The sequence below is a fragment of the Haliotis rubra genome, unplaced genomic scaffold (genome assembly GCF_003918875.1).
Source record: "Haliotis rubra isolate DU_JTF1 unplaced genomic scaffold, ASM391887v1 Scf265, whole genome shotgun sequence".
NCBI classification, from domain to species: Eukaryota; Metazoa; Mollusca; class Gastropoda; order Lepetellida; family Haliotidae; genus Haliotis; species Haliotis rubra.
The window spans coordinates 467,616-483,835 of NW_025766725.1; the positions used below are offsets into that span (position 1 = coordinate 467,616).

Genomic DNA, 16,220 nt, shown 5'->3' on the forward strand with positions numbered 1-16,220 from the left:
GTTTGGTGTTTAACACCGCTCTCAGCAATATTCCAGCTATATGGCAGCGGCCTGTAAAAAATCAAGCCTGGACCAGACAATCCAGTGATCAACATCATGAGCATCATACTACGCAATTGGGATACCATGACATGTGTCAACTAGCGAGCCACCCAATCCCATTAGTCGCCTGTTATGACAAGCAGGGTTGGTGAAGACCAATTCTAACCCTGATCTTCACTCATCCAATTTCATTTACCTCAGTTGTCTTGTACAACAGTATTATTCACTGTTATTAGTTACACAGGGGTTTTGCTTTTCAGTATGGCTAAGTCTAAATGTTGGTTTCTTTGTTTGTTGTTAAAAGCCACATTCCACATGCAATATTCCAGCTATATGGCATTGGTCATAATCGAGACTGGACCAGACAATCCTGTGATCAACAACATGAGCATCGATTTACTGAAGCCTAATTTTAACCAGGATTTTCACAATTCTCTGTATCAAGAGCCAGCATCACCTCCCCACATTCAGCTAACACCATGGATGTTGTAGTACATGCTGTTCTGAAAAAACAACCTAAGGTGAAGGTGACTCCCATACCTTAACATAGATTTACCTTATCATAGATTTATTTAGATCTTGGCCCTAAAGTTGTTTTGTACAGCACCATGTTAAAGAATGGGAGTCACCTTAGCACTAAGATCACTCTGTACAAGGTCACCCTGATATTTTGTAGTGATGTTTATGATGTAAAGCAGCTTTCAACCAAACTCACTCACTCACACACTCACTGTGAAAGGAATGAGCACTCTTTTTTCCCCTGTACTGTACTGGACTGCTTCCATGATGTAAAGGTTATAGCGTCCGCCTGGAGAGCGAAAGGTCGAGGGTTTGATCCCGACCACTTCATACCAAAAGACGTTAAAATATGGTACTTGTTGGTCCCTGCCTGGCGTTCGGCATTAATGGGTACAACAAGGACAGGTCGGCTCGGAGTCAGTATAATGTGTCTGAGTGGGGTATTCATGCTTCACTGCAGCATGGTATCTCAGTGGGCTAGCACTATAAAACCAGCTTAAGTCTGGGCTAGTACAAGCAGCCGCACATACACATACACACGCGCATGCACGTCGTCATATGAGCGAAATATTCTCAAGCACGACGTTAAACCCAATTTCACCTCACCTCACCTGCACAGTACTGCATCTGTACTGACAGCATGAGACTATGATTTTACTGCCGCTTCTTGCGCTTTCATATTTTGTGAAGCTTTCTTAAAAGTACCGTAGACGTGACAAACTGTACCTGTCTAACATTTTCCAGTCAAATTGAGAAGTGTGGGTGAGGATAAGTTTACACCGCTGTTAGCAGTATTCCAGCAGTATCGCAAGCACCAGAAATGAGCTACTTCGTAGGGAACTGAGCATCTTTGATGAAATGTGTTAGGCTACCCAGAAGACCGTAGGGCTTGTAGAAACTGAACATTATCATGATGTGAGGAGCGACGCTTATAAACATAGGCTACCCACCGTTCCTGCTGCTCTTGAAAGTCAAACTATTACATGAAAATAGTCTGTTAACTTACCGAAACGTCTCAAGAGTTCTGAAATGCCAATATTTACTGTGTTGTGGTTGTTCTATCCTAGCTGCTCCCCGTGTTCCGTTGCTTCACTTGCCCCCGTATGTTGAGTCATTGTTTGAATTTGTTGTTTGTTTTAAAGTAAATGAGTGTTTTTACGCTGCCTTTAGCAATATTCCATCAATATCACGTTGGAGGACACCAGTAATGGGCTTCACACATTGTACCCATGTTGGGATTCGACCCGGCTACCAACCGCCACAACTTCACCAAAAGCATCACATTCATTATGAATAAGCATCTTCACGCGGACGACTAAGTGAGTGAGTGAGTTTAGTTTTACGCCGCATTCAGCAATATTCCAGCTATATGGCGGCGGTCTGTAAATAATCGAGTCTGGACCAGACAATCCAGTGATCAACAGCATGAGCATCGATCTGCGCAATTGGGAACCGATGACATGTGTCAACCAAGTCAGCGAGCCTGACCACCCGATCCCGTTAGTCGCCTCTTACGACAAGCATAGTCGCCTTTTGTGGCAAGCATGGGTTGCTGAAGACTTATTCTACCCCTGATCTTCACGCGGACGACTAAGGCCTGTCACGTGATGCTCGATATTTGAATAAGTTAACTGTTTTATTAGTTCCAATGAATTTGTGCATTTTCGAGTCATTAACAAAGGAATAAGTTCAATGTGTATCAGAAAAAATTAAAAGTGTATATTACCGTTGTAGGTGTGTGCACAAAATGGTGAGGATGTTATGAGGAGGGAACGTGCTCTAATAGAGAGGACGGGTAGGATACTTGCTCAGGGTACATGTGTTAGTTGCTCCAAGTGAGCTGCGACCCGAGATTCAAACACACAATCATAGGTTTCTAACGTACCCAAGGGATGTAACTCTCTTAATGCTCAAAACAATCACCTATGTGAATTCAACAAATCTCGGCACCTCATGTACTCGCCCCTTTCCGTAACCTGCAAGAAGCGCTATTCGGCTTGTCCCGGAATAAAACGAGTTGGTCACGAATGGGTTGCTATTAGCAACGACGAACAGGAGAATCTTGGTCCCGATCCAAAAAGCGTTCGTAACGTTACGACCTGTCGTAACTATGCAGTTTATCATAGGCTTACGAATGTGGATCAAGACCCAGGTGCATTGTTACGATGTGTGGCCCGCGGCCCGTCCGGAAAACGTGATCTCAGAGCTACAATTGGCGACAGTTCATATTTGGAAAGATGCGTAAATCATTGTTCATGCTATCTGTCACTGGTTTGCGTAACGGGAACACTATCCATGGGCCACGTGCCACAGCTGAAGTATCCCTGACTGTGGCGACATTGTGAGCGTCTTAAGTCCATACAACGTTCAATGAACCTTGAAAGTATTTATAAATAGGAATTACTCATTTCAAATTCAAATTCAAATTCGAGGAACGGGTGGTCAGGCTCGGCTGTTTGCGTGTTACGGTTTGGGTTGGTGCTTATAATATTAATCGGTGGTTCATTGGTTTTGATTCGAATTTATGGTCTGTTTCTGAGATCGGCGTTTAACAGCAAACCAACAGAAGCATTTAATAGTCACATGACCGTTACATAAAACTTTATATTAACTGACTAGTAGGAAACAATCTCAAATATATACATCAATCAGACTAGGCTATTTATAGTCTGGACTACTTATAATTAAGAAAACAGACATCTATTATGCAATGTTTGTCGAGTTGAACAGGTTTGGACCTGAGCGGTGATAATACTATCACGATAACATATAGCTACCCCGACTTGTACAATACATTGATCGTACTTGTGGACAGCTTCTACCCTGGACATATTTCAGTACATATATTTGGTAGTATCACGACTACATACTGTGAGGACCCTGGTAAATCTCAACTGACCGTCGACGAAGTTCGACCGAATGGTCAGGCTCGGCGACTCGGTTATTGAGATTCGGCGACTCGGTTATCCAGCCTCGGCGTCACGAAGGCCTGTAATGGTAACGGCGGGGGATGTTGTTCAATATATCACTCACTAGTTTATCTGGCTAGGACATTGCATACGTGTCCATGAGATTTATTATGACGAATGGAAGACCTTGCTCAATTTCAAACCTAATCCTGGAAATAGTTGTGTGTTACCTCGGTCTTTGAAGTGCGAACTATATATAATGATGTTTGGTTTCTTAGTGATGCAACCGCCTCCGGGGTGTAGTGGTTAGAGCGTCTGCCCGGAGAGCGGAAGGTCGCGGGTTCGATCCCCGACCGCGTCATACCAAAAGACGTTAAAATATGATACTTGTTGGCGCTGCCTGGCGCTCGGCATTAATGGGTACAACAAGGACTGGTCGGCTCGGAGTCAGTATAATGTGTCTGAGTGGGGTATTCATGCTTCACTGGGGCATGGTATCTCTGTGAGCTAGCACTATAAAACCAGCTTCAGTCTGGGCTAGTACAAGCAGCCGCACATACACACGCATGCACGTCGTCATATGAGCGAAATATTCTCAAGCACGACGCTAAAACCCAATTTCACCTCACCATCTTAGTGACGCTGTAGATCTGAACCTTTATCATGCAATGCTGACTCTGCAACAGATCATTTACAAAATACATTTTCTCATGTTTGACATCTGGCAGACTTTAAATAAACTGCAGTGATGTATTGACTGTATGTACGCATCTGCACTTATTCACGATATTAACAAAATAATGTGAACGAACTGTGAGTGAGCGAGTTTGGTTTTACGCCGCTTTAAGCAATATTCCAGTAATATCACGGCGGAGGACAATAGAAATAGGCTTCACGCAATGTACCCATGTGGGGAATTGAACCCGGGTCTTCAGCGTGACGAGCGGACGCTGTAATCGCTGGGCTAACCCCACCGTCCAAACGAACTGTGTTTGAGGCATCTTTGAACAGTATTTCAATTATATCACAGCATGTTAGGCCGATGTGGAGATAATTGTCTTGAGGCAACGTAATGTATGCAAATCAGTGAAGTATTGAATCAAGGTTAAGTCGAATCCACGATCAGCGGATCCTGGGACAACAAAGGGACCAAAATTGAATGGCGCGTTTGTAATTCTAGGCAGTTTTATCGGCATTTCTTCACCATGCTGCAGTCGCTTTTAGCTAGATAACTGTGTGAGAATCTACACCGAAAACGTCGCCATATGCAGTAAGGAAGTAGTTGTTTCCATCAAGCTGTATGCTTCGTTAATTATTGGCAGGACTGAACCATTTGGCTCATATAAGCACTTAATTCGGAAAAAACAAGATTTGGGCTTGTCTGTCCCACCACAGGCAAACTGTAGCGCAACAGACAAGAACTGTATTTTTGTCCTCGTAGCTGTAAAAAAAAAGAAATAAAACATAGTCTTTAAAGAAGCAAGTATAGATTTTCCAATGTTACTTTTCTGAAACTGCCATCTTGCTGCGTCTGCCTTAATATTTAAATGAAGAGAAATGCTGTAGAGTTTATGTATATTAAAGATAAAAAAATGCACAATATAATCTATCTCTCTTATCACAACTGGTTTCACTAATATGTGGTTCTAATTATCACTGACTTCAATTATTTGGTAATATATTATATGTATGTTATGTTAGCCAACCTGTCTTTCACCTGACAAACTGGTAATTAAGTAGGCCTGAAATGTTGCCTATGTATTATAAATAAGTTATTATCCATAATAATACTCCTTGTCATAATCTTACTGGTGGGTATGTAAGGCTGAATTGACCTCCGAAACAGCGTAAATGTTGAAACAAACCATAGATTAATATTGGATGGCAACGCAAACAAACTTGACAGGTACCCTGACGTCAATGGGCCAATCAACCAATCATGTGTCTCGTTATAACAGGCTTAGGCCCGCAGCATGGCGACGATTGTTGTATCAACAGATCCAAAACAACGTGGTGTCAATAGAGTATTTTGCATCCTTGCCAGACATTTAAACAATGAAGTTATGATTGCTATGTGCAATGAAGTGTTACGACGGGGAACGCAAGAGTCTTACCAAAGGCATGCAATGGATTTCGATGCAAACGTTTGCGACTAGACCGGCCGAATGTTTTGACATTTCTATGCGTATGGGCACACATCGTGTTCATGCACGTCGTAACTGAAGGCCGGACAAATGTCACATATGTGTCAGTGGTTGTGGTTTTTTAATGAATAGTTACTGAAGAGGATTGATCGTCGAAGTGTATATCTTCGTCGATCATCGTCTGAGGATTTGTCAAGATGAGGTGACAATTAAAAAGTGAAATTGTTTCAGTGTCTATCCGTCCACTCGTGGAGCTATATGTGATATACCAAGCCTCCGCCTCTACACATGGTTTACATGCAACACCGTCCACTAAAGTGATTCACTGGAATATACAACTATATAACCTGTGATATACATCTGTTTTGTTGTTTGTTTTGTTTTAATTTACCATGGCAACCACAACATTAACTAGATTGCCACAACCGCCCCCTAAACTAACAGGTGGTAAGAGGGGGCCGTCGCTCTCAAGCGATGAAGATGACTCGTTGGACAGTCCACGGAATTCAAGAAATCCACAGAGTCCGCGACAGTTGCATCCAAGTTTGTCTCAACCCCTCCTGAACACTGCTCAGACAGTCAGTCCCCCACAGTTACCGTCCACCACGCCCCCCTCCCCACAAGTCTACCCCAGAGTCCAACAAGCCCATCAGTGTCGACCTATGGATGTGAACATGACCATGACTACGAAAATGTGGCATCCCCGAACAGCAGCACAGCAAGTGGGCCGATATATGTGCGACCACCGGGGTTTAAACACCATGCTCAAGCTATTGAAGCTAAGTCTCGGTATAAGAAAAAGAAAACAACAACGCTATTGTCGTTACGTGATGGATTAAAAAAACGGGAGCAAACCCCTCCGAAGTATAGAGCGAAGAGAGGTATGTGTGAACTGAAATTTTTAATCATTAAATAATTAATAACATTATCTTACAGGAATAAAGTTCAAATACACTAATACAGAGGTGAAGTGATTGATACAACTCAGTGTGTTTGCACTTCATGGTTACATGGGCGGTGGGGTAGCCTGGTGGTTAAAGCGTTCGCTCGTCCGGGTTCGATTTCCCACATGGGTACAATGTGTGAAGCCCATTTCTAGTGTCCCTCGCTGTGATATTGCTGCAATATTGCTAAAAGCGACACAAAACCATACTCAGTCACTCGCTCACTCAATGCATTGCACATGTGTTTGGGTCATTAACAATGCATTCATGACAATTTTATATATTGATAGTTTTATATCGATATTAAGAGTGACCATCAATATATTTGACAGGTGTCCTACAACAAAGCATACATTTATCACCACCATTAGTTAATACTTTGCCATTCAATATCAGCCAGAATACTGTCATACATGCTGGGCTGTAAGCATGATAATAACAGTTATACCCCCTGTTAAATCTGCATCAGAACACCACACGATCCATTAAAGCAATGACATGACTCCTGTGTTCGACATGTCTATAGTCTGGTTTGCAGTGAAAACGTACCGATGAATTTCACTTTAAACAAAAAAGTAAATCAAATAAAGTAAAATTAAGATTGCCAATCCTCATAATTTTACCTTGCCAATTGAACATATATATTTCTGAATTTTATTCAACTTAGGATAAAAGTTGTTTAACAGATGATCATAGATTCAAATCGCTATTATTGGTTTGTATTACAAGGGAGTAAACGCAGTAATTGGAACAGTGATACAAATGCACACATGCAGTATGTGATGAGTGTTAACTTAGACCAACCCTACTTCTTTTCGGTGTTTCATTTAATGTGCATACACCCTTGTAATACAAACCAATAATAGTGATTTGAAACTATGATCATTTGTTAAACAACTTTTATCCTAAGTTGAATAAAATTCTGAGATTTAAATGTTCAATTAGCAAGGTAAAATCATGAGGATTCGTACTTCTAATTTCACTTTATTTGATTTATGTTTTTGCTTAAAGTGAAATTCATCGGTACGTATTCACTGCAAACAGACTATAATAAAGATGGTGAATTGCTAATCATACATAATGAATAAATTGTGTATTGAATGAAGTATTTACAAAATCGTGTTATTAGTTTTCAATGGTTTTAGAGGTAGCCCAGTGATTAAATTAAATTGTTCATTTGTCTTGTCAAAGACTAGGGTTTGATTCCCTGCATGGCTGCAAAGTGTGAAACCAAGCCATGATATTGTAGGAATTTTGCTAAAGGTATCGTGAAACACAACTCACTCACTCACTCAAATAATTGTGGAAATAACTTTTGAGTCTTCTTCCCAAACTTGGCTCTCAAGATAATGTTTACTTCTTTTAGTGTTTGGGGCGGTGGGGTAGCCTAATGGTTAAAGCGTTGGCTCGTCACGCCAAAGACCGGGTTGAATCCCCACATGGGTACAATGTGTGAAGCCCATTTCTGGTGTCCCCCGCTGTGATGTTGCTGGAATATTGCTAAAAGCGGTGTAAAACCAAACTCAGTCAGTCTTTTAGTGTTTTACGGACCATTATCAGCTGATCTTACTTTACTGAATACAAGAGTGAGTGAGTATGTTTTTTACGCTGCTTCTAGCATCATTCAAGCAATATCATGGTGGGGGACACCAGAAATGTGCTTCACGCATTGTACCCATGTGGGGAATTGAACTCTGGCGTGACGAGCCAAAGATCAGAAGACTCAAGGTTTGCACTAATTGCTAAAGTTGCAAACTTATCCTAATGACATCTTTAAAAAACCCTTACCTGCACCCTGTCTTTGTGCCTAAACAATGTTATAATGTTATAGACCAAGTGGATATCTCACGGAAATGTTCACTACATATTGTCAGCATGTTGTCAATCTGATTGGGATGTTGTCAGTTCATCGGGGACACCAGTGGCACAGCGGTCCAAGGTGTTGCCTTGTGTTGTGCAGATCAGTATGTCCTGACATGTATGATTATGAGTGAGTGAGTATTGTTTTCTGCTGCTTTTAGCAATATTCCAGCAATATCACGGCTGGGGACACCAGAAATGGGCTTCACACATTGTACCCATGTGGGGAATTGAACCCAGGTCTTCAGTGTGACGAGCCAACGCTTTAACCACAAGGCTACCCTACCGGCCCTGTATGATTATGGGGTTGAATCCTGGTTCATACTATGTATGTGTTCAGGTTTGTTATCTTTATACCTTTGTCTGCCTTGCAGACCCTGAAACAAATACATGTATAGCCAATACAGCAGTGTTCACGAATGCTGTTTTAAAGTAACAGGACATTGGGTCCTGTAAGTTTCAGATGTCTGTCTGACCCATTCAAAATTCACAGGACCCATAGAATAAAATTAAACACACATTTCATATTCAACATTTCTTATAATTGGCATTGAAATTTTTAACAAACGTAAGATTTATAAAGGGCAAACAAGTGTCACATGTCACATATAACAACTTCAGTCAAAGTCATTGTGAAATATACAGTCTGACATTAGGGCCGGCGGGTTGAAGACTTCTATCGGACTGTTGGCAAATCTGCCGGATTTGTCAGAGGGTCAGGCATGCTATTCGTGAACACTGAATACAGCCCATGCAAGTCTAGAAAATGTGGCAAGTCTACATTACTTAAGAAAGCCATCTGGCTCCTTTTGTTAAGTTTTATGAAGATCAGTTTGGAACATTTTTTGGTGTAAGATATGTTCATTTCTAAACTAGGCGTTAGTCTACACTACACAAATACTAGTTGGTTAACCAAAGTGGCAACAGTGTGAAACAACCATCATGCTGACCTACCATAAGCTGACATACCATGATACAAAGGGGGAGTGGGTAGCCTACTGGTTAAAGCGTTGGCTCGTCCGTCAAAGACCCGGTTCGATTCCCCACATGGGTACAATGTGTGAAGCCCATTTCTGGTGTCCACAGCCATTGATATTGCTGGAATATTGTTTAAAAGTGGCGTTAAACCATACTCACTCACTCACTCAACCATCAAATCATGAAGAACAAAAGGATACACTCCTAAGCGTCATGTTATTTACAATAAAGAAGTGGACATCCATAAACCTTGCTTTTCTTACCATGATACAGATGAAATACCATGCATGTGCCAAACACTTTGATCCTACCAATCCCACATGGTTCTTAGGTACATTTTAAGTACATTTGTGTGTTATCACACAGTATTCTATTACCCAGGTCCCATTCCACAGAGCGATCTTAATGTAACTGACTGACTGAGTTTGGTTTTACGTCACTTTTAGCAATATTCCAGCAACATCACGGCGGGGGACACCAGAAATGGGCTTCCACATGTACCTATAATGGAGATTGAACCGGGTCTTCAATGCTGCCAACTTTAACCTTTAGGCTAACCCACGCCCGATCTTAATGTAAGGTTATCGTAGCTCTCATACTTTGACAGTGGCTTACGATAGTATTAACAGTATGATCGCTTTGTGGAAGGGGGCCCCAATCTCGCAAGACCATGCAGGTAATGGGGTTCCCAGTTGTCTTCAGAGCCACAATTCATTTTATCTTACCTCACACATAAATGTCGCTTTCTGATTGGCTGAGCGCTCTTCTATTATTTTCAATGTACCCCGCTGTCAATGGCAACTCATTTGGTACTTCGTGGTAGTAATTCTTTATCTCTAAAAACATTGAATCATGTATGATGTACGGAAATTACTGATGTTTTGCGAATGCAAATCGATGGAAGGGAGATCACTCTAAATCTGTTTTTCTTGTCAGCAAAATCATAAACAAACATCGAGGGTACATCAACCCTTCGGCCCCGAGGGACCAGTGAACAACTTATAATGCCCCCCAACAGTATGTCAGAAACATATGATTTTTTATTGGAATCTTTGTTTGCCTTCATTATGGTTTGAGATTTGTTCAAAGCAACATTCAAACCAATTCACTCACTACCAGAACTGACAAATTTTTACTTGACCTGAGCTTTGGACTATTGGCCAAAGTTGTACATTGAAAGAAGTGTAAAATCCGACTCACTCACTTAATCAAAACAGCTGTGTGGTAAGCCACTATTTCTTAAATCCAAAGAATACTGGACTCTTTGAGAAGTGTGAGGGATACAACGTTTCAGAGTATATTTTTACTCTCTTTATGAAACGCCATATCTCTCAAAATAACGCCTCCGTGGTGTAGTGGTTAGAGAGTCCGCCCGGAGAGCGGAAGGTCGTGGGTTGAATCCCTGGTTCATACTATGTATGTGTTTAGGTTTGTTATCTACAGACCCTGAAACAAATATATGTATAGCCAATACAGCAGTGTTCACGAATGCTGTTTTAAAGTAACAGGACATTGGGTCCTGTAAGTTTCAGATGTCTGTCTGACCCATTCAAAATTCACAGGACCCATAGAATAAAATTAAACACACATTTCATATTCAACATTTCTTATAATTGGCATTGAAATTTTTAACAAACGTAAGATTTATAAAGGGCAAACAAGTGTCACATGTCACATATAACAACTTCAGTCAAAGTCATTGTGAAATATACAGTCTGACATTAGGGCCGGCGGGTTGAAGACTTCTATCGGACTGTTGGCAAATCTGCCGGATTTGTCAGAGGGTCAGACGCTATTCGTGAACACTGAATACAGCCCATGCAAGTCTAGAAAATGTGGCAAGTCTACATTACTTAAGAAAGCCATCTGGCTCCTTTTTGTTAAGTTTTATGAAGATCAGTTTGGAACATTTTTTTGGTGTAAGATATGTTCATTTCTAAACTAGACGTTAGTCTACACTACACAAATACTAGTTGGTTAACCAAAGTGGCAACAGTGTGAAACAACTATCTGACATACCATGATACAAAGGGGGAGTGGTTAGCCTACTGGTTAAAGCGTTGGCTCGTCACGTCAAAGACCCCGGTTCGATTCCCCACATGGGTACAATGTGTGAAGCCCATTTCTGGTGTCCACAGCCGTGATATTGCTGGAATATTGCTAAAAGTGGCGTTAAACCATACTCACTCACTCACTCAACCATCAAATCATGAAGGAGCAAGGATACACTCCTAAACGTCATGTTATTTACAATAAAGAAGTGGACATCCATAAACCTTGCTTTTCTTACCATGATACAGATGAAATACCATGCATGTGCCAAACACTTTGATCCTACCAATCCCACATGGTTCTTAGGTACATTTTAAGTACATTTGTGTGTTATCACACAGTATTCTATTACCCAGGTCCCATTCCACAGAGCGATCTTAATGTAACTGACTGACTGAGTTTGGTTTTACGCCACTTTTAGCAATATTCCAGCAACATCACGGCGGGGGACACCAGAAATGGGCTTCACACATTGTACCCATGTGGGGATTCGAACCCGGGTCTTCGGCCTGACGAGCCAACGCTTTAACCTTTAGGCTACCCCACCGCCCCCGATCTTAATGTAAGGTTATCGTAGCTCTCATACTTTGACAGTGGCTTACGATAGTATTAACGGTATGATCGCTTTGTGGAAGGGGGCCCCAATCTCGCAAGACCATGCAGGTAATGGGGTTCCCAGTTGTCTTCAGAGCCACAATTCATTTTATCTTACCTCACACATAAATGTCGCTTTCTGATTGGCTGAGCGCTCTTCTATTATTTTCAATGTACCCCGCTGTCAATGGCAACTCATTTGGTACTTCGTGGTAGTAATTCTTTATCTCTAAAAACATTGAATCATGTATGATGTACGGAAATTACTGATGTTTTGCGAATGCAAATCGATGGAAGGGAGATCACTCTAAATCTGTTTTTCTTGTCAGCAAAATCATAAACAAACATCGTTTGGTAAGGGTACATCAACCCTTCGGGGCCCATGGGTTGGGACTCAGATGAACAACTTATAATGCCCCAACAGTATGTCAGAAACATATGATTTTTTTATTGGAATCTTTGTTTGCCCTCATTATGGTTCGAGATTTGTGGAGCACCAGTAGAGGGCTTTTAACTAACAGGGATCGGTGGTCAGACTCTCGCTGACTTGGTTGACACATTTCAGACATCAAAGACCAGTATCACTTCAGTCTTTCCATCCACGACACAGCAAGATATACTTGAATACTGTTCAAAGCAACATTCAAACCAATTCACTCACTACCAGAACTGACAAATTTTTACTTGACCTGAGCTTTGGACTATTGGCCAAAGTTGTACATTGAAAGAAGTGTAAAATCCGACTCACTCACTTGATCAAAACAGCTGTGTGGTAAGCCACTATTTGTTAAATCCAAAGAATACTGGACTCTTTGAGAAGTGTGAGGGATACAACGTTTCAGAGTATATTTTTACTCTCTTTATGAAACGCCATATATCTCTCAAAATAAAGAGGGGGTGGTGTAGTGGTTAGCCTAATGGCGGAAGGTCGTGGGTTGGATCCCCGGCCGCATCATCATACCAAAAGCCGTTAAAATATGGTACTTGTTGATTCCTGCCACATAGGCATTAATGTGTAAAGCCCATTTCTCGGCTCAGTCAGTATAATGTGTCTGAGTGGGGTATTCATGCTTGATGTTGCATGGAATATTGGGCTAGCACTATAAAACCAGCTTCAAAAGCTAGTACAAAACCATAACTCAGTGACGTTAAACCCATTTCACCTCACCTCAAAATAAAGAAGTTGACATCCATAAATTATCGCCTTTCAAAAACCACTGAAATACAACTTGAGATACTTCAATTATTTTATATGTTGTTTTTGTAATAGACAAGATGAATATTATGACAACAACCGACTAATTGTTTGATTGTCATTCTAGAAGTTGATGAGTCAAATTGAAACATACAACTTTATGGATGACAACTTCTTGTTGATTGCTGCAGATGAGTGCATAGACGACGTTTCTATATAGATTCAGCTAAAATCATTCTGATGTACACTTACAGTGTTTGAAATTGAGTCTAAAGGAAGAGGTCGTCATGTTAACCCTGAAGTAGAATGTTCAAGAGCTAGGATCTGTAGATTCAGTTACCTGTGATACTTCAAGGACCCTAGAACCCCACGACCCCCTTAATCTCAAACAACACTCATTAGTCTCACCTGAGTTAATTGCCAGCTGATTGTAAATTGATCTGCTGTTTACCTTTGTAATCTGTTGTATGTACAGGTTAAGTACTTAAGTGGACTACCATTTAACTACATGGAATAAAATCCACAAGAACTGGGTGTAACAGGACGAGGGCTAGTATAACACTTTGTTGCTTTCATTATTGTTTATTGTGAGTTACACCACAACGCTTGGTATGAATGTTCATAATCAATAAATGGGGCGGTAATTCCCAGGGTAATGAATCTCTTGATTATCAGTTTTGTGAATGAGTGGTAATCAGAAAATCCCTATATCAGCATGAGTCAGCAAAATTCATTTATAACCATGAGTCCTTAAAGGTCATCATGGACATATATCAGTATTAGTCTATAAAAGTCATATAACACCTCATCCCATTAGTATGACAAGCATGGGTTGCTGAAGACCATTTGTAACCCGGATCTTCACGGGTGACAGCATAAATTAATGATATTCAAATATCAGAATGATTCAGTAAATGTCATGCATCATCAATAGTCATTCAAAGTCATAGGAACATATATAGGTTTTGGTTGATAAAAGTCATATATGAGCATATATAGGTTTTGGTTGATAGAAGTCATGTGAGAATATATCAGCATTGGTTGATAAAAGTCATATGAACATATATAGGTGTTGGTTGATAAAAGTCATATATGAGCATATATAGGTTTTGGTTGATAAAAGTCATATATGAACATATATAGGTGTTGGTTGATAAAAGTCATATGTGAGCATATATAGGTATTGGTTGATAAAAGTCATATGAACATATATAGGTGTTGGTTGATAAAAGTCATATGTGAGCATATATAGGTATTGGTTGATAAAAGTCATATGAACATATATAGGTGTTGGTTGATAAAAGTCATATGTGAGCATATATAGGTATTGGTTGATAAAAGTCATATGAACATATATAGGTGTTGGTTGATAAAAGTCATATGAACATATATAGGTGTTGGTTGATAAAAGTCATATGAACATATATAGGTGTTGGTTGATAAAGGTCATATGTGAGCATATATAGGTATTGGTTGATAAAAGTCATTCATCAGCATTGGTTGATAAAAGTCATATGAACATATATAGGTGTTGGTTGATAAAAGTCATTCATACATGAGCATATATCAGCATTGGTTGATAAAAGTCATATGAACATATATAGGTGTTGGTTGATAAAAGTCATTCATACATGAGCATATATCAGCATTGGTTGATAAAAGTCATATATGAGTGTATATAGGTGTTGGTTGATAAAGGTCATATGTGAGCATATATAGGTGTTGGTTGATCAAAGTCATTCATACATGAGCATATATCAGCATTGGTTGATAAAAGTCATATAACAGTATCTATCAGCATTGCTTGATGAAAGTCCCATATCACTATAAGTTGATAAAGCCGCTACAATGTGATGCGTACTTTGAAAGTCATGGTTGTTAGGGACTCGCTTTATGTTAATTTCAGTAAGAAAATGTGGGAAACAAGATCTAAGCCAAGAAAATATGGTTTAAGTAATTTAAACCTCCTTTTTCCCCTGCAAACTCAAGTATTGTGCTATGTCTTTTATAATTACACGGAGACAGTACAGCGCAAGTCCAGTCTCTAATGACAACATCTAACAGTGACACAGAGAATCTGTACAAGATGATGTTATTGAGTATTAGGCAATATTGGAGATATTTTAGAGTAATGGTAAAATTTATGTTTTGTACATAAAAATAGTTAAAACAAATAGTCCTCAATCCTTTTACTTGAAAATTCAAGCAGCTGAATGAACCTATGATTTGTTCAATTTTAAGCATCAAACTCTTGTTTGGGAAACCAGCAGATTTTTCAAATTTCAAAAATTCAAGACTTAAAACCATCAAAACATCTAAATTGAAAATGCTACCTTTTTATACAATCTGAATAAATGCATCAGTTTAACATAACCTTCTGAATTGAAAGTGCCAAGACTGAAAATTGCAAAACAAGTTTGATCATTTATATTTATTTTGTGTGAAACAGACAGGTAGAAAGTGAGCTATTTGACCTCAGCTGGATAATACAAATCCTTTATGATATGAGATAAGTGGTGGTGATCCCCCTTGAAGCTATTCTCTGCAACAAAGAACCATAAACCCAGGCCCAAGTGGCAGCTGAAGGCTGTGATGACACACATACAGATAAATACATGGTAATCTGTCAATCAATGACATTACATGGTCGTCTATTGCCAGTGTTTGGAGAGCTCGGCAGCAATGTCACTCCAAGGTTTTGCTGCTAATTACAGGGCTTTTTGCAAATCGATGGTGTTACGTGCCATTGTATATGTGTATATAATGTTTTTCCAGTTCACTCATGTACCACTGTTGGTGGAAGTTGAGAAAATAAAAACCTTCGAACCTTCGAACCTACAACAATTGACAGTCCCCGATATATTTCTTATCATTTGTTGAGATTATGAAATGGTCGCTATCAAAAATTATTCTAATTTTTCTGAATTATGTAAAACATGTAAGGATATATGTAAAAGTTGGAATCTATGTAGAATTCCTGGAG

At 40.0% G+C, this 16,220-nt stretch overlaps 1 protein-coding gene across 1 annotated transcript in view; it reads left to right on the forward strand.

The window, feature by feature from the left end:
* Positions 1 to 6,098: 6,098 nt before the first annotated feature.
* LOC124280314 overlaps positions 6,099 to 16,220 on the forward strand; it is a gene marked incomplete at its 5' end in the record, with an annotated part of 33,435 nt that continues 23,313 nt past the window's right edge. The window contains one exon of the mRNA XM_046716213.1: positions 6,099 to 6,495. Within this exon, the coding sequence (XP_046572169.1) occupies positions 6,099 to 6,495 (397 nt within the window). The remainder of the gene's footprint in view (positions 6,496 to 16,220) is intronic.